The sequence below is a fragment of the Salmo salar genome, chromosome ssa12 (genome assembly GCF_905237065.1).
Source record: "Salmo salar chromosome ssa12, Ssal_v3.1, whole genome shotgun sequence".
Classification (NCBI taxonomy): Eukaryota; Metazoa; Chordata; class Actinopteri; order Salmoniformes; family Salmonidae; genus Salmo; species Salmo salar.
The window spans coordinates 51,789,379-51,812,461 of NC_059453.1; the positions used below are offsets into that span (position 1 = coordinate 51,789,379).

General features: G+C 43.5%; 1 protein-coding gene across 2 annotated transcripts in view; it reads right to left on the reverse strand.

The window, feature by feature from the left end:
- cacna2d2b (calcium channel, voltage-dependent, alpha 2/delta subunit 2b) overlaps window positions 1–23,083 on the reverse strand; it is a 78,487-nt gene that overhangs the window by 53,258 nt on the left and 2,146 nt on the right. For both annotated transcript variants that reach the window (XM_045691449.1, XM_014132020.2), the window contains exon 2: window positions 20,384–20,465. In XM_045691449.1, coding sequence (XP_045547405.1) covers window positions 20,384–20,465 — 82 coding nt within the window. The remainder of the gene's footprint in view (window positions 1–20,383; window positions 20,466–23,083) is intronic.

Below are 23,083 nucleotides of genomic sequence, written 5' to 3' on the forward strand. Positions count from 1 at the left end.
AATGAGACAATCCTGAACATGTTGATCAAGTTGGCTTTATCTAGGTTTTGGAAAACTGCCACCCACTTCTCACTGGTGGATTTTGTGGTATCCTGTCTGTCTTTCTGTATTTCCTCCCGGCTAGCACAAAACTCTTCATAGAGTTGGTCCATACTGACTGTCTCTGTCATTTTCAGGGCAACCACCACCTGCTCCAGGTCAGTGAAGGAGAGCTCCCCATAGAGGCCGATTTTCTGGTGAGAAATCAAACCACTTGTCAATGTATGTAATGACAGTGTCATAGAACTTCACAAAGTCCTGTTGCTGCTTGGACCTTTGTGCTGACAATTGTTTGTCCATCAGCTGCTTGGTCTGGTATCCAAAAAAGCTGTCCTGTTTCCGCTGAAGCATCTTCATTTAGAATTTCTGGACTTCCTCGTAAACATCTGTGATGCAGAGCGTTGTTTCCTCCAGCTTTTTTTTACGGGTTGGTCTAATACACACCCCACGTTGTGGAAAAAGCACAGATAAATCTCAGCAGCTTCCGTTTATTCTTCATACTCAAAAATACTCTTCAGTGCCACAGGACAGGTCTCCCCAAGGGACCTGAGGTATGAAGTAAGAGCTGGCCAGCTTTGCAGGAGACGATCGACAGCTGGTTGAAGAGAGAGCCATCTAGTGCAAACATGTCGCAGAATTTCACGCCACTCAATGTCAACAAAGGCAACACATGCACGCAGTTCCTCTCTTAGGGAAGCAGATACTGAGAAGTGGCTGTAGATCTTTAAAACATTGTCTCAATATCCACTGACAGCTGATCGCAGGCGTGCTTGCAGGCATTATGAGCTATGTGAGCTGCTTCCCTAAGAGAGGAACTGCGTGCATGTGTTGCCTTTGTTGACAGCTTTCAGAATGCGATTGTTGGCACTGCTCAATAACTGGTAAACGGAGTGGTGTTTTCCAAAGTTGACATTTGCATTATCTGCTGCATAGGCTGTGATGTGTCTATTTTCCAGTTCACGCTTTTCCAGACAGTTCATCAGCCATTTTCAGTTTCATCACTGTCTTCATGAACGTCAAGTAACTTGCACTGCACTCCATCAGACACAGAGAAATATCTCACGCACACTGGAAACATTTTTCGATTTCCCTTGTTTGAGGCATCACTGGCAACTGAGAAATACACGGGCTCACCTTCGGTCCGGGACAGATCATCCAAAATATCCCGCACAGTCTTTGGTCCTAAAACATTCATTGTAATCATCCCCGCTTTCGTTCTTCCCAAATCGAGGTAAAAACAGTTTCAGGTTGGATATTCGTCGGATATTCGACTGTAGTCTTCCTTATGTCCACCAACAGCAGTTAGAGACCGTCAACATAGTGACAAATCAAATGTTTCAAATTTCAATAGCTATTTAACCATTACTCCTAAAACTTTCAAAACTGGTTCTAGCTAACCCGATGGCATAGACACACATTGCACACATTTATATTCTTTCGCACTATTTTAAATTATTTATTTACATTTTTGAATTTCAATAGCTCATTGGTCATATGACCTACTGAACTCAAACACAGTTCAGAATGTCCACTGACTACCCTTATATATTGCACACCCTTTAGTTTGTCCATTTTCATCTCACATGGTTTTACATGAAGTTTTCAAAATGTAGAATTTCAATAGCTCCTTGGTCATGTGACCTACTGACTTCAAACAAGGTTCAGAATGTCCACTGACAATACCTTCATATCGCACGCTCTGATGTTTGTCTACTTTCATATCATGCTATTAGACTTAAATCTGTAAGCTTTGCAGGCCTTCATTTCACATGGGTGTTAAAAACATTTTTTTAAGTTAACAAATGTTCCAGCCTCGCAATAACTATCTTTCACATGGACACTGAAAAGATCCGCAAATGGCTGTATGTGGTATGGATCAAGGACAGGAGAGGTGTTTGAACAGAGGTGCTTAAAGGAAGGCGCACTGGTAGGCCTCATGAAAAACAATGTTTCATATGCTCTTTTTAATCACAGTAATAGGCAGGGATTTGTCAGTAACAGTGAGCTTGATAAGGTGAAAGAATCCTTTTCAAAGCGTCACTTTCATATACTGTACATTAAGACAGATTCTTCTACGTTGAGTATTAGAACGCAGTTTCCATAACCTGATAATGATATTCGAGTGCATTCACAACAAGCCACCTGCAGACAACTTACAAAATGCAATAGCGCAACTGAGGGTTCGTTTTTCTGGTGAAAATAGTTATTTGATGCATGGCCTACTATTTCTAACTGGGAAAATAAATTCCTACGTCTTTTGTGAGTAAAATCCTTTTTCCAAAATTGATTTAGGTACATTTTAAGAGGTATGAGGGTTGTGATATGGGTCATTTAATAGTAAAATAATTTAAGGGATCAATACATTTCTATATTGCTTCCCCAGTATCTGCATGAACCATCAGGCCAAGTGTTTTTGGTTGACCCTGCTGGACAGAAAGAGAAGGAGGAATCGGAACACGCTGCATTCAAATTCAGGTCTTAGTTATTCCATTGTACTGGATCTATTACATATTAGCATTTTACGTACATTCATAAGTGAAATAATTTCTTATGACATAATGTGAAAAAATCTCTTGGCTGCTGGCTCTGTCACTTTCAGACATGCGCAGAGCAGCCTGAAAGGGGAAGGGAAGCTCTTGACTAGAACCACAGGGGTTCTCTGTAAAGAGAGAGTAATCCAAAGGCACAGACACACCCCTTGACTTTCAATTGGCACCGTTGACCTGTATGTATTCTCTCCTGATTGGCTCTGTGGTGCAGTCTGGCAGTCTGACTATAGTGCCAGAGGTATGAGGAGAGACATCCTCCTTTGTATTTATGGGAACAAATATTTCCTAACACTTTGGATCCTATTCTTGGACAGTTAGAAGACACAATGCATCAATGCAAAAAAATAATGACTAATTACTGTCCAATGGTAACCTCAACCTCGTGGGTCTGTGGGTGTTTGGGCCAATAAAGTGCCAACTCAATTCTACCAGTGACGAGTCTCTCATGCCCCTATGAACGGGGACACAGAGCAATAGTTTTTAATCTAAACCAGCCCTTTTTTACTGGACTACACTAACCCCTAATTGGGGCTCTTTTCTTGACACATAGTAGCAGTTTACCAGATAAGAAGTCAAGAAGATCAAAAAGTAGATTGTTGTGAGGGTGTATAATGTCCTGTGCTGGCCACATTGTCATATCCATTCTGGATTCTGAGTGGTAAAATCATAGCTGAAAAATGCCTGTATGTGTCACGATCGTCAAAATGAGTAGACCAAGGCGCAACATGCGCCACATGTTTTAATAAAATGAAACTCACTGTTACGGATACAGGTATCCTGAGTGTGTATCCTGTATGTGTATTTCTTTGCTCTCCTCCTCACAGGTGACAATCATCACTCCCCAATCAGTCATCAATCAGTCCCCAATCAGTCATCAATCAGTCCCCAATCAGAAGACACCTGTTCCTTTTCCCTCAACTAATCACAGCCCCTTTCCCTTGGTTTAAAAACCCAGTCAGTTATTTTCTCCCAAGATCAATCTCTCTGTAGCTGCTTCTCACTCTCTGTGTTCAATCTCTCTCTGTGTCACTAGCTCTATATCTCTGTATTGATCTCTTTTGTTTTGCAACTACATGTCACATTTGTCCGGTTATCCTGTGAGTATTGTCGTGTCTTTGGGGTACCATTAAACTGAAGACATGTTTATCAATTAACTCCCTGTAATTATTATCATGCGATTAAACTGATTAATCGTTTAATTGTAATTAACTAGGAGATCGGGGCACCAAGGAAAATATTCAGATTACAAAGTTATAATTTTCCTAATATAACTTTCCTATATTATAACATTATATTATAGTATAGGCCGATTATCTTCTGGTTTAAATGGTGTATTTTACCTCGTGTCCAGTCTCATTCCAAACGTCGTAAATTGTTGTATCTGCACGAACCCAGTCTTTACTAAGAGTCATCCATACATCAATTGTCTTAAAATCATTTATTTACTAAACTAAGTAATTCACAGAAAGTATACAAACAGTAATTATCATCACAAAGAATTGGTAGAGTAATGTGCCCTAGTGGCTAACAGGCATGGCTGGTGTCTTGTTCAACAATGGGTCATAAAAGTTCAGCTGAGGAGGTACAGAGTTCATTAGTATTAACAATTGACATGCTAAATCTTTTGCACATGAACGCTCACTCATTTGGGAACAATTGCAATCAATATATAGTTACGCTCAGTGTGTCGTCGGGATCCTTGTTGGAGCGTCGTTCTGTTGGAGAGTTTTGTCCGCGTTCTCTCTCTCTCTCTCTCTCGGTTAGAATGGCTCTTTCAAAGCGACATTCATCAATGTCGTTATAGAATGGATGTTTCGTTGGTCTTCGCGTTCAATGATATAATTTCTAGCTGCAGACTATTAATTAATATCAAAGACTTGTTCTTATTCTGTCGGTATCAATAGTCTAAAAGTTAACCACGTGGTATGGTTCACTTTCAGTAGATGGGTTGGATGGTCAAACCTATTGACCAACTCGCAATGGAGTGGAGGCCGGGTCAGTAGAAAGTAGATCAGGGTATAGTTTTATAGTGAACATGTCACATGACGCCTGGTCCTGTCTGTGTCCCTGGGGGCGTGCCGATGACTGAGTTAAGCTTGGTACAGAAATACAATTCTATCACATTAACATCAGTACATAGCATCTCAATGTATTACAAAAGCTTTATCCTTATTAATACATTCTATACAACCATGTGGATGCAAGTCTCAAGGCTGAGGCTATTATATAAACCGTTTTATGGTAATATGGCTATATTGTCTCTTCTGAGTATCACAAAATTGTACCAAGCAGACCAGTTCGTAGCTGGATTCTTCACCAATCTTTCATACCTTCTCCAGAACCTAAATGTCATTCGGTTCCCCAATTCTGTGAGTTGGAAGAATTTCGTGTGTCTCTCTATGTGGCAAGAGATTCTCCTCTTAGAGTTTTACAACCCTTTCACACAGGGCCGGGGTGGGGGGAGGTAGGTTGGGGGATGGTGCAAGGGGGAGGGGGTCAACTGTCCTCCCTGTTCTCAAAGAGGCCAACGTCATGACAGTATTGTTTTGTTGTTTGACTGTTTGTTTGGTGGGAAAAGGGGGTACTAAGACAAGTCGCCCATGGGCATACATTACCCGTAGGAATACTTTGACCAAGTACCCTAGTTAGAACTGGGTGGACCACCCACTGTATTTTTGGTTAGTTAGCTAGCTGTTCTTGAAGTAGGCTAGTCTAGCTTAGGGGTGTTTTGGATTATTGTTTCTTTGCTTGGGTCCAGCTCAGCCCCTTTTCTCACACCCCTTTACCGTGTGTTTAAAATAAACCCTGAGTGTTTGACGGTAGATTTCAGTGGTCTGTGGTTTTTGTTCTCACTTACTTGTCACGATTATAATTTGCATGATTTATGTTACGGGTCTCGTTTCCATCCCCCCTAGACTGCAGGGACAAAGGGATTCGTAACACTCACCAAAACAAATACCGAGGCAAACGAAACGTGAAGTAATTTGTGTGCTCACAGGCACAACACAAACAAGATCCCACAAAACACAGGTGGGAAAAGGCTGCCTAAGTATGATTCCTAATCAGAGACAACGATAGACAGCTGCCTCTGATTAGGAACCATACTCGGCCCTACACAAAGAAATACAAAACACAGAATGCCCACCCCACACCCTGACCTAAGAAAATAGAGAAATAAACCATCTCTCTCAGGTCAGGGCGTGACAGTATGTGTATACATTTTCCCCCAAGACAGAACTGCCAAAGGTGGTGGAGTTGCAATCTACTGCAGAGTTCTGTCATGCTATCCAGGTCTGTGCCCAAACAATTCGAGCTTCTACTTTTAAAAATCCACCTTTCCAGAAATAAGTCTTTCACTGTTGCCGCTTGTTACAGACCTCCCTCAGCCCCCAGCTGCGCCCTGGACACCATATGTGAATTAATTGCCCCCCATTTCTCTTCAGAGTTTGTACTGTTATATGTGACCTAAACAGGGATATGCTTAACACCCCGGCCGTCCTACAATCTAAACTAGATGCCCTAAATCTCACCCAAATTATCATGGAACCTACCAGGTACAACCCCAAATCTGTAAACTCGGGCACCCTCATAGATATCATCCTGACCAACCTGTCCTCTAAATACACCTATGCTGTCTTCAACCAGGATCACTGCCTCATTGCCTGCGTCCGTAATGGGTCTGCGGTCAAACGACCACCCCTCATCACAGTCAAACGCTCCCTAAAACACTTCAGCGAGCATGCCTTTCTAATCGACCTTAGCATCGAATAGCCCCCGCGATATGCAACTTTTCAGGGAAGTTAGGAACTTATCGGCAGACTCAACAGCCTTGGTTTCTCAAATGACTGCCTGGTTCACCAACTACTTCTCAGAGTTCAGTGTGTCAAATCGGAGGGACTGTTGTCTGGACCTCTGGCAGTCTCTATGGAGGTGCCTTCCCTGTAGCTCAGTTGGTAGAGCATGGTGTTTGCAACGCCAGGGTTGTGGGTTCGATTCCCACGGGGGGCCAAGTACGAAAAAAAAAAAAAAAATGTATGGAATGAAAAAAATGAAATGTATGCATTCACTACTGTAAGTCGCTCTGGATAAGAGCGTCTGCTAAATGACTAAAAAATGTAAAAATGTAAAAAAAAAGGTGCCACAGGGTTCAATTCTCAGGTGAACTCTTCTCTGTATACATCAATGATGTTGCTCTTGTGGCTGGTGATTCTCTGATCCACTTCTACTCAGACGACACCATTCTGTATACTTCTGGCCCTTCTTTGGACACTGTGTTAACTAACCATAACTCTCCTTCCGTGGCCTCCAACTGCTCTTAACCTGTTAGGGCTAGGGGGCAGTATTTACACCGCCGGATAAAAAACGTACCCGATTTAATCTGGTTACCACTCCTACCCAGTAACTAGAATATGCATATACTTATTACATATGGATAGAAAACACCCTAAAGTTTCTAAAACTGTTTGAATGGTGTCTGTGAGTATAACAGAACTCATTTGGCAGGCAAAAAACTGAGAAGGTTTCATGCAGGAAGTGGCCTGTCTGACAAGGTGTCGTTCTTCTTGTCTCTGTTTATTGAAGAGTGAGGATCTTAGCTGTCCCGTGACACTTCCTACGGCTGCCATAGGGTCTCAGAAGGCGGTAAAAAGCTGAATCGTGGCTTTGCAGGCTCTGGCTGAAAAAAAGTAGCGCGTTTGGGTAGTGGCTGGTTACAGTACTGTGAGACTCAGGCTCGTGCCCGCGTCGACCAAAAGCTTTGTTTACTTTCCTCTGTTTAGCTAAATGGACATTCCCGGTCGGAATATTATTGCTTTTTTACGAGAAAAATGGCATAAAAATGGATTTTAAACAGCGGTTGACATGCTTCGAAGTACGGTAATGGAATATTTCGATTTTTTTTGTCACGAATTGCGCCATGCGCACGACCCTGATTTACCATTTCAGATAGTGTCTGGGACGCACGAACAAAACGCCGCTATTCGGATATAACAATGGATTATTTTGGACCAAACCAACATTTGTTATTGAAGTAGCAGTCCTGGGAGTGCATTCTGACGAAGACAACAAAAGGTAATCAAAGTTTTATAATAGTAAATGTGATATTGGTGAGTGCTAAACTTGCCGGGTGTCTAAATAGCTAGCCCGTGATGCCTGGGCTATGTACTTAGAATATTGCAAATCATTTCAAATTCCTTATAGTAAGCAAAGCAGACGGCACCATTTTATTTTTATTGACGGATAGCCATGAGCACACTCCAACACTCAGACCTAATTTACAAATGAAGCATTTGTGTTTAGTGAGTCCGCCAGATGAGAGGCAGTAGGAATGACCAGGGATGTTCCCTTGATAAGTGTGTGAATTGGACCATTTTCCTGTCAAAATGTGACAAGTACTTTTGGGTGTCAGCAAAAATATATGGAGTAAAAAGTACATAATTTTTTTAGGAATGTACTTTAGTAAAATAAAAATATATAAATAGTAAAGTACAGAAAAAACTACTTAAGTAGTACTTTAAAGTATTTTTACTTAAGTACCACTGCGGAATGGGTAACTCACAGAAGGTATTGGAATATAACCAAATAACATAGAAATTCTATTTTTCTAAACAAACCAGTGCTGAATGCACACATGTGAAAATTATTATTAGCAAAAAAAAATCTAATTTCCAGTGGGTTTTATGTGCTCATTTTTTTTTTTACAGTTGATTGGCAAACCAGTCGGCTGCGACAGGGAGATCCATGGGGCAGCGCACAATTGTCCCAGCGTCGTCCGGGTTTGGGGAGGGTTTGTCCGGCAGGGAGGTCCTTGTCTCATTGCGCACTAGCAACTCCTGTGGCGGGCCGGGAGCAGTGCATGCTGACATGGTCGCCAGGTGCATGGTGTTTCCTCCAACACATTGATGCGGCTGGCTTCCGGGTTAAGTGGGCATTGTGTCAAGAAGCACTGCGGCTTGGTTGGGTTGTGTTTCGGAGGATGCACGGATCTCAACCTTCGCCTCTCCTGAGTCTGTACGGGAGTTGCAGCAATGAGACAAGACTGTAACTACCAATTGGATACCACGAAATTGGGGAGAAAAAGGGGTTAAAAATGTTAAAAAATATATGTATTGATCGATCCAGAAGCACATAGACTGTAAATACTAAAATAAGATAATAGTTGCCCGCCCAGCTGGACCAACCAAACTACATCTAAACTATATTGAAACTAATTTCACACATATAATAATAATAATAATAATAATAATAATAATAATAGATGTAGCCTAAAGACACGATTAAATTGACAATATTCTGATGGTTGATAATATTATACATGATCGGCCCGGCTGCATAGTATCAACTGTAAAGTTTGGTGGAGGAGGAATAATGGTCTGGGGATTTTCATGGTTCGGGCTAGGCCCCTTAGTTCCAGTGAAGGGAAATCTTAACGCTACAGCATACAAGGACATTCTCAACAATTCTGTGCTTCCACCTTTGTGGCAGCATGACAATGCCCAAGTGCACAAAGTGAGGTCTATACAGAAATGGTTTGTCAAGATCTGTGTAGAAGAACTTGACTGGCCTGCACCGAGCCCTGACCTCAACCCCATCGCCTTTGGTATGAATTGGAATGCCGACTCACCCAAAATCAGTGCCCAACCTAACTAATGCTTTTGTAGCTGAATGGACGCAAGTCACCACAGCAATATTCCAACATATAGTGGAAAGCCTTTCCAGAGGAGTAGAGGCTGTTATAGCAGCAAAGGGGGGACCAACTCCATACTAATGCCCATGCTTTTTGAATGAGATATCCACATACTTTTGATAATGTAGTGTATGTGTCGTCAAAAAGAAAGGAGGACCAAGGCACTATATATATATATATATATATATATATATATATATATAAATAATATACTGCTCAAAAAAATAAAGGGAACACTTAAACAACACATCCTAGATCTGAATGAAAGAAATAATCTTATTAAATACTTTTTTCTTTACATAGTTGAATGTGTTGACAACAAAATCACACAAAAATAATCAATGGAAATCCAATTTATCAACCCATGGAGGTCTGGACTTGGAGTCACACTCAAAATTAAAGTGGAAAACCACACTACAGGCTGATCCAACTTTGATGTAATGTCCTTAAAACAAGTCAAAATGAGGCTCAGTAGTGTGTGTGGCCTCCACGTGCCTGTATGACCTCCCTACAACGCCTGGGCATGCTCCTGATGAGGTGGCGGATGGTCTCCTGAGGGATCTTCTCCCAGACCTGGACTAAAGCATCCGCCAACTCCTGGACAGTCTGTGGTGCAACGTGGCATTGGTGGATGGAGCGAGACATGATGTCCCAGATGTGCTCAATTGGATTCAGGTCTGGGGAACGGGCGGGCCAGTCCATAGCATCAATGCCTTCCTCTTGCAGGAACTGCTGACACACTCCAGCCACATGAGGTCTAGCATTGTCTTGCATTAGGAGGAACCCAGGGCCAACCCACCAGCATATGGTCTCACAAGGGGTCTGAGGATCTCATCTCGGTACCTAATGGCAGTCAGGCTACCTCTGGCGAGCACATGGAAGGCTGTGCGGCCCCCCAAAGAAATGCCACCCCACACCATGACTGACCCACCACCAAACCGGTCATGCTGGAGGATGTTGCAGGCAGCAGAACGTTCTCCACGGCGTCTCCAGACTCTGTCACGTCTGTCACGTGCTCAGTGTGAACCTGCTTTCATCTGTGAAGAGCACAGGGCGCCAGTGGCGAATTTGCCAATCTTGGTGTTCTCTGGCAAATGCCAAACGTCCTGCACGGTGTTGGGCTGTAAGCACAACCCCCACCTGTGGACGTCGGGCCCTCATACCACCCTCATGGAGTCTGTTTCTGACCGTTTGAGCAGACACATGCACATTTGTGGCCTGCTGGAGGTCATTTTGCAGGGCTCTGGCAGTGCTTCTCCTGCTCTTCCTTGCACAAAGGCGGAGGTAGCGGTCCTGCTGCTGGGTTGTTGCCCTCCTACGGCCTCCTCCACGTCTCCTGATGTACTGGCCTGTCTCCTGGTAGCGCCTCCATGCTCTGGACAATATGCTGACAGACACAGCAAACCTTCTTGCCACAGATCGCATTGATGTGCCATCCTGGATGAGCTGCACTACCTGAGCCACTTATGTGGGTTGTAGACTCCGTCTCATGTTACCACTAGAGTGAAAGCACCGCCAGCATTCAAAAGTGACCAAAACATCAGCCAGGAAGCATAGGAACTGAGAAGTGGTATGTGGTCCCCACCTGCAGAACCACTCCTTTATTGGGGGTGTCTTGCTAATTGCCTATAATTTCCACCTGTTGTCTATTCCATTTGCACAACAACATGTGAAATTTATTGTCAATCAGTGTTGCTTCCTAAGTGGACAATTTGATTTCACAGAAGTGTGATTAACTTGGAGTTAGTTACATTGTGTTGTTTAAGTGTTCCCTTTATTTTTTGAGCAGATATATATATATATATATATATATATATATATATATATATATATATATATATATATAATTAAAATGCCTTTATTTGTATTTCATGTTCAACGGAAACAAAGATTAAAAACAATATGTGTGTTGACTGTGGTAGGGCAGGGCCTGTGATGTCTGCTAAATGAACAACTTAGGTTTATTTCTTTTGAAATAAATTGCCTTGTATCATGTTTTTTTATGACCTTCCTAAACAAAATATTAATGGATTTATTTGTGATTGTTTATAATAAAACACCAGAAAGTCAGAGCATCATAATATCTCAAAACACATTTTAATGTTTAATTACTGCCATTTCTAAAGTCCTGTCCCCCTTGTCCTTGACTTTCCCTAAATAAGTCTATATAACACACTGTCATTGTTAGACTCTTAATTTCACAAACAGAACAGGAGTTATAACCAGTTTTTGGGGACATGTAATATTTGGAATGATTTTCCCTGGCCTGCTCCGCTCCTTCTCCAATAGTTGAATGTACCATGTCCAGTTGATAATCACACCAATAATTGCCTCAAAACTGAACCTAAACTACACCAAAACTAATTTCACGCATATAACAACAGACAACAACAAAAAAATAAGTATAGTATGATGGGGGAGAATGGGTGATTCGATGAGTGAGGGGAAGCGAACGACGCATAATTATGTAATCACCAATTGTGAATGAAGAACAGGGCAGGCCATTCTATTGTATTGATATTTTCTAATTATAATCTCAAAATGGTGTACCCTATATCAGTCCACCAAATCCAATCAGTTGTGTTAGTCTCCTCTAGGCCTACTTGGAGTAGGCTACACAGTGAGAGGGTGCATCATTTACAATGGCAAGACCAAGATGAATGGATGCACATGCTGCGTTAGTGTTGCTATAAGATCTGAATGAAAAAAAAGTATCATGACGTCTCAGATTATTGTGCTACTGTGTTTGTTGATTTATCAAAGGCATTTGATTCAGTTGACCATGAATTGTTGCTAGCTAGACTCAGTAACATTGTTCTCTGTGAAGGGGCAGTAAATTGGTTTACTGTAATTTCCGGAATATTAAGCGCACCTGAATATAAGCCGCACCCACTGAATTAAAAAATATATATTATTTTGAACATAAATAAGCCGCACGTGTCTATAAGCCGCAGGTGCCTACCGGTACATTGAAACAAATGAACTTTACACAGGCTTTAACGAAACACGGCTTGTAACAAAAATAAATAGGTTTTAACGAAACACGGCTTGTAACAAAAATAAATAGGCTTTAACGAAACACGGCTTGTAACAAAAAAATAAAAAATTAGCAGTAAGCTTTAGTTGTCTTTTTGCACTGAGTCAATTCCTCACGCTGCTGTTTCCAACGTCTTATCATCGACTCATTAAGACCAAGCTCCTGTGCAGCAGCTCTATTTCCTTTTCCAACAGCCAGATCAATCGCCTTCAACTTGAAAGCTGCATCATATGCATTTCTCCGTGTCTTTGCCATGATGAGGGTGACAAAATGACTACCGTAATCAGAATGATGGGAAGTTTGAGAGCGCTCGGTTTAATCTAAACAGTAAACAAAAAAGTTGTTTGACCTTAACCTGTTGGGGCTAGGGGGCAGTATTTTCACGGCTGGATAAAAAAAACGTACCCGATTTAATCTGGTTACTAATCCTACCCAGTAACTAGAATATGCATATACTTATTATATATGGATAGAAAACACCCTAAAGTTTCTAAAACTGTTTGAATGGTGTCTGTGAGTATAACAGAACTCATTTGACAGGCAAAACCCTGAGACATTTTCTGACAGGAAGTGGATACCTGATGTGTTGAATTACCTTTAAGCCTATGCCATTGAAACACACAGGGGCTGATGAATGTTTTGGCACTTCCTATTGCTTCCACTAGATGTCCCCAGCCTTTACAAAGTGTTTTCAGTCTTCTACTATGAGATCTGACCGAACAAGAGCCTTGGAACGGTGATGGCCGATTAGACTCTGGCGCGCGAGGTCATGTTGGGTACCCTCGTTCCAATACGTTTTAAAAGAGAATGCATTCGTCCACCTTGAATATTATTCATGTTCTGGTTAAAAAAGGCACTAATGATTTATGCTATACAACGTTTGACATGTTTGAACGAACGTAAATATATTTTTTCCCCTCGTTCATGAAGTGAAGTCCGGCGGGCTTAGATCATGTGCTAACAACACGGAGCTTTTTGGACATAAATGATGAGCTTTTTTGAACAAAACTACATTCGTTATGGACCTGGGATTCCTGGAAGTGACATCTGATGAAGAGAATCAAAGGTAATGGATTATTTACATAGTATTTTCGATTTTAGATCTCTCCAACATGGCCGTTTGTCTGTATCGCAAAGCGAATTTTTCTGGGCGCAGTGCTCAGATTATTGCAAAGTGTGATTTCCCAGTAAGGTTATTTTTAAATCTGTCAAGTCGATTGCGTTCAAGAGATGTAAATCTATAATTCTTTAAATGACAATATAATATTTTACCAATGTTTTCTAATTTTAATTATTTAATTTGTGGTGCTGACTTGACTGCCGGTTATTGAAGGGAAACGATTTCCTGAACATCAACGCCATAGTAAAACGCTGTTTTTGGATATAAATATGAACTTGATAGAACTAAAAATGCATGCATTGTCTAACATAATGTCCTAGGAGTGTCATCTGATGGAGATTGTCAAAGGTTAGTGCATCATTTTAGCTGGTTTTATGGTTTTGGTGACGCCTGTCTTTGAATTGACAAAACATTACACACAGCTATTGTCAATGTACTCTCCTAACATAATCTAACTTTATGCTTTCGCCGTAAAACCTTTTTGAAATCAGACAACGTGGTTAGATTAAGGAGATGTTTATCTTTCAAAGGGTGTAAGATAGTTGTATGTTTGAAAAATTTGAATTTTGACATTTATTTGGTTTCAAATTTGCCGCTCTTGAAATGCACCTGCTGTTGATAGGGTGCACCACGGGTGGCACGCTAGCGTCCCACATAGCCCCAAGAGGTTAACCCGTTCGGCAATTTCATTGGTCTAATGAAAGCTTCATGCCGCCAAAAAACTGAGCACGTCACAGAATGTGTTTTTTTGGAGAAAAAAAATGAAAGCGGGAAAAATCCATATATTAGCCGCGTCATTGTTTAAGCCGCGATGTTCAAAGCGTGGGAAAAAAGTTGCGGCTTATAGTCCGGAATTTACGGTAGTAACTATCTTTCTGACAGAACACAATGTGTATATGCTGACAATCACAAGTCTAGCTTTCTTGAGATTAATAGAGGTGTGCCCCAGGGTTCCATTGTAGCTCCTGTGTTGTTCTCAATTTGAATGAATGATTTGGGAAATGGGATGCAACCAGCAAAGTTGCATCTATATGCAGATGATACAGTCATATATTCATGTGCTCCTTCTCTGGTTCAGGCTGTTGAAGAGCTCCAGACTGCTTTTCAGTCACTGCAGGCCTCTCTTTATGGTCTCAATCTGGTCTTGAATGTACAAAAAACTAAATTCATGACCTTTACCAGAGTTCACACTCAGCCAGAGAAGGTTAGCATTGTCACATCTGGTGGCTTATCCATTGAAAAAGTGTCATCCTACAAATACCTAGGTATATGGTTGGGTGACAAGTTGTCCTTTAAAGTTCATATGGATAAGCTTGTGAGGAAGCTTAAATTGAAATTGGGTTTTTATTTTCGTAATAAGGCTTGCTTCCCGCTTATGGCTAGAAAGAAGCTTGTTCAGGCCACTTTTCTCTCTGTAATTGATTATGCTGACTTGTTGTATATGCATGCAACCCCCTCTGTCTTACAGTGACTGGACTCTGTTTATCATGCATCCTTGTGCTTTATTACAAATGCCAAGTCACTGATCCACCATCGCACATTGTACAAAATGGTAGGTTGGACCTCACTTTATATGTACAGAAAGCTACATTTGTATGTGTTCATCTACAATGCCCTTTTGGGTAAACTCCCTTTACCTCTGTAGTCTGGTCTCCTTCACCATCAGCAGTTACCATACCTGGTCTGCTAGGTGGTTGCTACTTAAAGTCCCCAGGACATTCACAGTATTAGGCAAGACTGCCTTCTCGTCCTGTGGACCAGAGGCATGGAATAGTCTACAATCCATGCTTCATCTAGATAAGTTAGTGCCACTGAATGAATTTACAATTTTGATGGGAGACTCTGTGTAAATGCTATGTTTAGCCTGGAACATGTTGTTGTATTGTATTGTTGTATGTTTTAATTATGTATTGTATTGGTTGTTTCTGCCTTCTTGGCCAGGTCTCCTTTGAAAAAGAGACTCTGGGTCTGAATGGACTTTTCCTGGTTAAATAACGGTTAAATAACAATAAATGATTCTGATTCATGCTGAACGGCTTTTCCATATCTGGGAAAGGATCCATATCGGGCAGCAGGTGAGCGAGTGTCGGATAATGTTTTGGATCAGATGGCACTGCTGTACTAGGTGTACGGAGGAACTTGCCGCTGGCCTGTTACTGTGTTCTTCAACATGCTTGACTTGGCTGCTATCAACGTACACGTGTTGTTCAAGCAGTGCATGAATAAAACCCATGAGCAGAAGAAACTCCATCAGGAGTCTGGCACACGGGCTACGTGAGAGACATATGAGGGCCAAGAGAGCAACAAAGATTGAACGCGAGCCATTGCTCGAGCCAAAATTGCGCACAGCTCCCGGGGAGGAGAAGCTGCAAGGTGGGCAGATGCACTCGGAACAGAACCCACGACACCTGTTTCCGCTCCAAGCGACTTGTTTGTGGGAAGTGTTGCAATCTAAGTGAAAAGTGTTGAAGATTTGTGGCGACTGTTAGGACAAGGGATAACAGCTAAATGAGATCCAACTGTTGCGTGAAGATGCACACCATACTGTAAGCACAAGCGAGGCCACAAATAATGTGTCCAATAACTGTCAATAATATTCTATTTTTTACCGCTGTCATATCGACACTTATATTCATTAGAATGCCATTATTGCTTTTGTGCTGATTTTTACTGTTCACAAGCAGGCTTTCACAAGCAGGCTTTCACAAGCAGGCTTGGCGCCTATACTGATATTTAGGCCGCCACAGATCCACAGACGACACAATTTCTATTGCACTCAACACTGACCTTTCCCACCTGGATGAAAGGAACACCTACGTGATAATGCTGTTCGTTAATTACAGCTCAGCATTCAACACCATAGTGCCCACAAAGGACCCTGGGAGTAAACACCTCCCTCTGCAACTGGATCTTGGACTTCCTGACGAGCCGCCCCCAGGTGGTAAGGGTAGGTAACAACCCATCTGCCACGCTGACCCTCAACACAGGGGTCCCACTCGCTGTTTATTATCTATGCATGGTCACTTTACCCCTACCTATATGTACATATTACCTCAATTACCTCGACTAACCTGTGCCCCTGCACATTGACTCGGTACCGGTACCCCCTGTATATAGCCTCGTTATTTTTTACTTCAGTTTATTTAGTAAATATTTTTCTTAACTCTTATTTTTCTTAAAACTGCATTGTTGATTAAGGGCTTGTAAGAAGGCATTTCACGACAAGGTCTACACCTGTTGTATACGGTGCATGTGACAAATAATATTTGATTTGATAAACAAGGAGTACCGGTACTGAGTCAATGTGCAGGGGTACGAGGTAGTTGAGCTAAGTGAGGTAATATGTACAGTAAATGTAGGTAGGGGTAAAAGTGACTAGGCAATCAGGATAGATAATAAAGAGAGTAGCAGCAGCGCATGTGAAGAGTGCCTATTTGTGAGTGAGTGTGTGTGTGTGTGTGTGTGTGTGTGTGTGTGTGTGTGTGTGTGTGGCATCAATATGCATGTGTGTGTGTGTTGGAGTGTCAGTGTAGTATGTGTGAGTAGTCTAGTGAGAGTGCATGGAGTCAGCTCAAAAAAACTAAAAGAAAGGGGTCAATGTAAATAGTCAGTTTAGCCATTTGATTAACTGTTCAGCAGTCTTATGGCTTGGGGGTAGAAGCTGTTTAGGAGCCTTTTGGTCACAGACTTGGAGCTCCGGTACCGCTTGCCGTGCGGTAGCAGAGAGAACAGTCTATGACTTGGGTGGCTGGAGTCTGACAATTTTGAGGGCCTTCCTCTGACACCGCCTGGTATAAAGGTCATGTATGGCAGGGAGCTCGGCCCCAGTGATGTACTGGGCGATATGCACTACCCTCTGTAGCGCCTTGCGGTCGGATGCAAAGCAGTTGCCATACCAAGTGGGGATGCAGCCAGTCATGATGCTCTCAATGATGCAGCTGTGAAACGTTTTGAGGATCTGAGGGCCCATGCCAAATTTTTTCTGCCACCTGAGGGGGAAGAGGCGTTGTCTTGTCCTCTTCACGACTGTGTTGGTGTGTTTGGACCATGATAGGTCCTTAATGATGAGAACGCCGAGGAACTTGAAGCTCTCGACTTACTCCACTTCAACCCTGTCGATGTGGATGGGTGCAGGCTTGGCCCTCCGTTTCCTTTAGTCTACGATCAGCTTCTTTGTCTTGTTCACGTTGAAGGAAAGGTTTTTGTCCTGACACCACACTGCCAGGTCTCTGACCTCCTCCCTATCACTGTTGGTGATCAGGCCTACCACCGTCGTGTCGTCGGCAAACTTAATGATGGTGTTGGAGTCATGTACGGCCACGCAGTTGTGGGTGAACAAGGAGTACAGGAGGGGACTAAGCACGCACCCCTGAGGGGCCCCATGCATTGAAGGTCAGCGTGGCGGATGTGTTGTTGCCTATCCTCACCACCTGCAGGTGGCCCATCAGGAAGTCCAGGATCCAGTTGCAGAGGGAGGTGTTCAGTCCCAGGGTCCTTAGCTTGGAGGGCACTAGAGCGTTGAACACTGAGCAGTAAGAAATGTAAAGCATTCTCACGTAGGTGTTCCTTTTGTCCAGGTGGGAAAGGGCAATAGAGATTGCGTAATCTGTGGATCTGTTGGGGCGGTATGCGAATTGGAGTGGGTCCAAGGTTTCTGGGATGATGGTGTTGAACCATGACCAGCCTTTCTAAGCATTTCATGGCTACAGATGTGAGTGCTACGGGCGGTAGTCATTTAGGCAGGTTACCTTGGCGTTCTTGGGTGCAGGGACTATGGTGGTCTGCTTGAAACATGTAGGTATTACATGTATGGATTATAGGTATTACATGTTTGCATCTGTATGCATTACATTTACATTTACATTTATGTATAATGATATATAATGTATAATAATGTAAATGTAATGTATGCATCTTTGTATGCGTCTCTGTGTGTGGAGTAAAGGTGATCTAGAGTTGTTTTTCCCCTAGTTACAGAAGTGACATGCTGGTAGAAATGAGGTCAAACAGATTTCAGTTTTTCTGCATTAAAATCATTGGTCACTAGGAGTGCCGCCTCTGGATGTGCATTTTCTTGTTTGCTTATGGCCCTATACAGCTAGTTGAGTGCGGTCTTAGTGCCAGCATCAGTTTGTGGTGGTAAATAGACAGCTACTAAAGATATAGATTAAAAATCTCTTGGGAAATAGTATGGTCTACGGCTTATCATGAGGTATTCTAACTCAGGCGAGCAGAACCTAGAGACTTCCAGGCATTGTTAACAAAGAGACACACCCCTCCTCCCTGAGCTTACCAGACGTTGATGTTCTGTCTTGCCGATGCACAGAAATCCCAGCTAACTGTATATTATCCATGTCCTTGTTCAGTCATGACTCCGAAAAGCATTGAATATTACAGTTCTTCAGGTCCCGTTGATGGGATAGTCTCGAACGGAGCTCATCCAGCTTATTCTCCCAAGATTGCCAGCCAGCAGCATACCACCCTGCTGGCTTGCTTCTGAAGCTAAGCAGGGTTGGTCCTGGTCAGTCCCTGGATGGGAGACCAGATGCTGCTGGAAGTGGTGTTGGAGGGCCAGTAGGAGGCACTCTTTCCTCTGGTCTAAAAAATATCCCAATGCCCCAGGGCAGTGATTGGGGACACTGCCCTGTGTAGGGTGTGGTCTTTCGGATGGGACGTTAAACGGGTGTCCTGACTCTTTGAGGTCATTAAAGATCCCATTGCACTTATTGTAAGAGTAGGGGTGTTAACCCTGATGTCCTGGCTAAATTCCCTATCTGGCCCTCATACCATCACGGCCACCTAATCATCCCCAGCTTACAATTGGCTCATTCCTCTCCCCTGAAACTATTCCCCAGGTTGTTGCTGTAAATGAGAATGTGTTCTCAGTCAACTTACCTGGTAAAATAATGGTAAAAAATTGCCTGTTGGCCAATAGAACAGAAGGTAGAGGCGGTCTATCCACTAGCCGACTGTAGTCTCGTCAGATATCCTGCACGCCGACCTCTATAACGCCACCTGTATGTCGGGGATTTGGGCCTGGTCCGGATTGAGCAGTAAGTCCTTTGCTGCCGACTCATTGAAGTAGAAACCCTCATCTAAATCAAGGTTAGTTTTGATGTCCAGAAGCTCTTTTCGGACATAGGAAACAATGGCGGAAACATTTTGTACAAAATAGCACAATTGGTCAGGAGCCCATAAAACAGCATCTATTCCCTCCAGCGCCATTCTATTCGCAGTTGAGTAGAAACTCGAGTTTGGGTAGAAACCACAGATAAAATAGATAAAGGTTCAGTTCAATTCATGGGCCTTTTTCAAATGAGCACAGGATTCTCCTGCGGCCTACACTGTGTAGCGCCAGGCTGTGGAACATTCGCTCCCGGAGCTGTTTCAGACACTGGGCAGGATTATGGGTAAATGAATGAGGAAAAGGTGCATGGCTCCCATCAAGGATTTACTGCAGGCTGCCAGACCATCTGTTCTTCTCTGACACCAACACAGAGGACACGAGCCACGACCATCAGTCATCGCTCACTCACAGCATCGAGGACACCCATCCCTCACCATGTATAGGACCCATTGGCCCACTACAGCTGATCCAAGTTTTACAATTCGGCTACTGTACAGTATATGTTAAAGGATGTTGTATTGTTCAGCACCTGTCATAGTATGGTCACAGGCACACACACATACACGCAGACACACACACACGTGCACACTCACAACTCTCTCAGTACAGAAGACACACCCACATGTATATCTTACAGTACACAGAGGGCAACTCAGACACACATATTCTGAGACTTGACAATCAGGGGCAAATGAGTTCAAAATATAGGTTACAATGTGATCCAATGAGAAAACGCAGGGCAGATTGACAAGCCGTCTCTCTCCCTGTTGAAACATGATATGCGGTAGCTTTTAGCCTGGGGAAGAGAGGTTAGGCAAGCACTCACCCCCTTTAGCTGCTGGGCTCCGCTGATGTGCTGGAAGACTCTGTCGATCTCCTGCTCGATGCGCCTGGCCCAGTGCATTATTCTGTGGACACACAATATGGAGGTGAGGTGTTACCCAATACCAGCACATCTGCATATTAACCCAATCCAAACTGAGACAACGGGAGTTTGTTATGACCAGGACCTTGCTTGCGATCCCCATAACCAGCTTCAACAGTTCCCATTCCCCTCCGAACACATGGAAATGACGACGCCACTCTAACAAATGCTAGAGAGAGAAAGTGGAGGCTACGGGCCCTGGTCAAAAGAAATGCACTACTTCGAGAATAGGGTGCCATTTGGGACGCAGCCTTGGTCAAAAGTGGAACTGTATCTACAAGATATACTGAGTCGAAGCAAAGGGACTCTCGGACTCGTGGTTCCAAGCCAAGAACATCAGTTTCCTCTCACTCCCTTGGTGGGGTTAGATTCTCTCCTGCAACAAAGCCAGAAGAAGAAGCACATTCAACCACCTGACTCCACACTAAAAAGAAATGCAAAGCCCCAATGCTTGACTCAAGTACTTTGTGGAGCATTAATCATTGATGGGCCCATTCAGCGAGATAAAATATGAGGGCCATATTTTGTTGCTTCATCAGGCCTGAGAAATGCTGCAGTAAAGCAAGCACATCTAAAATGGTGGAGCGAGTCAATCGAAGGACACATTATTCTTACTATTGTAGTCCATTGCCTTATGCTACACCTTAATAATCACAGCAAATACACTTCTGGAACAATCTTCAGTTAGTGTTCCAAAAGAGGGTTTATGACTCTGATGCTAAACAGTAGATATAGTAGGTCTATAAACACGTCACTACCACATCAAGACATATAGGCCTAGACTCTGCCTCGAGTATTAAAAACAGACTGTGCATTAAGAACACAGTGTATTCAGTTGTCCATACTTGCACACTGTGAAATCAAGTCGAAGGGCTATATATAGGCACACAATGTAGGTAGCAAGTATCAGATGAGTCATGACCAGCAGCACAAGAATCAAGTGGGTAACAACTGTAACAACCAGGCTACAGTATAAACACGCTCGTGAATCATCGGCTATGGAGCCACAACACAGCCAGTCACAATGTAACCGACACCACTACAGCTGGCTGAGAGAAGAGCCGATGCAGACTGATACTGTAGAAAGACAATGCATTCCACTCCCAGACGTTGGCTGCTGGATGACACATCAAAGCGCTATCAACGACTAACAGACTCATTAACGATTTAAAAATAGCCGTAGTCCTGTCTGATGCAAATGAGGCTACTGTCTGATGACTACGCAAGAGATGCCGGACACAGGAAGACAGACATGATATGACCAAAGATGGTATTGTTTTAAAGGAGAGGTGGCAAAACAGGCTTCGTTTCACGACTGTTGCAATCCGAGCTGCAGAGCACCCCCTGTCTGTTGGCGAACACAAACAGACAGACATAATATGTGATATGATATGACCAAAGATGGTCATTTAAAAAAAAAAAAGGAAGACTAGGGTGGTAATAAACGCCTTTAGTATATGATAGTGCATGACTAAACAGGCTTGGTTACATGACTACGGCTAGTGCCCACAGAACAGCAGAGCAGAGCAGAAGTCCTCTCTCTGACTGTGGCGACATCCCAAATGGCACCCTTTTCCCTGTATAGTGCACTACTTTTGACCGGGGCCCGTTATAGTGCGCTAGAAAAGTAGTGCACTAAATAGGGAATAGGGTGCCATTTGGGACGCCCCAGCGTGTGTGACTCAGAGCAGCTGAAGCCCAATCCTGGCTTTTCTTAGTGCGCTCCATTTCCTCTCCTCCTGGGCCCCACCGGGGCATCAGTGAACTGTGTGTTGCGGAGCTAGCTGCCTGCCATGCTCCTGCCTCTCCTCTGTTACCTACCATCCATGCACACCCCAGGGACCTAGAGAGAGAGAGAGAGAGAGAGAGAGAGAGAGAGAGAGAGAGAGAGAAAGAGTAGCACTACACGGCCCGCTGTGACCCATATTCACTTCCAAAGGGAGAGGGAAGGAGAGAGAGGGAGCGGATGAGATATTCAGAGAGGGTGGGGTGATCAGAGAGGGAGAGGGGCAAGAGAGAGAGATTCTGAGGAAGAGCGAGTGTGAGAAAGAGACAGAGGGGAGGGAGGGAGGGACGGGGGCTGTGAGGGATGGAGAAAAGGGATAAACCCTGACTGCTGCAGTATTAATTCTTAATTGGAGGGAGCTGCTGTTCTTCAGTGTAGCGATTCTGCTTCATTTAGCTTACATGAAGAGACCCAGGGCTGAGGGAAGTGGTGCTGTTTCAATGCACTCACTCAGCAGATAACCAGAGGGAAGAAGGAGAGGACAACCTTATGTACCTCCCACAATAACCCAATTCATCACACACCCCCCCCCCCCCACCACACACACACACACACCCACACCTCCCCTGTTGCGCCAAAGACCCTTGCTCTCATTGGAACACAACAAACCGCTCCCAGTATCTCCAGCTGTCATTGGCCCCGAGTTTCCTTCTACTGTCCCAAAGATCCCAGTCCCATCTGGTGAGTGCCTGCCTGCCTGCCTGCCTGCCTGCCTGCCTGCCTGCCTGCCTGCCTGCCTGCCTGCCTGCCTGCCTGCCTACAGAGCCTGGAGAAAGGCCCGGAAAGCTGTGGTCTCCAGTTAAGTGCCAGCTGTG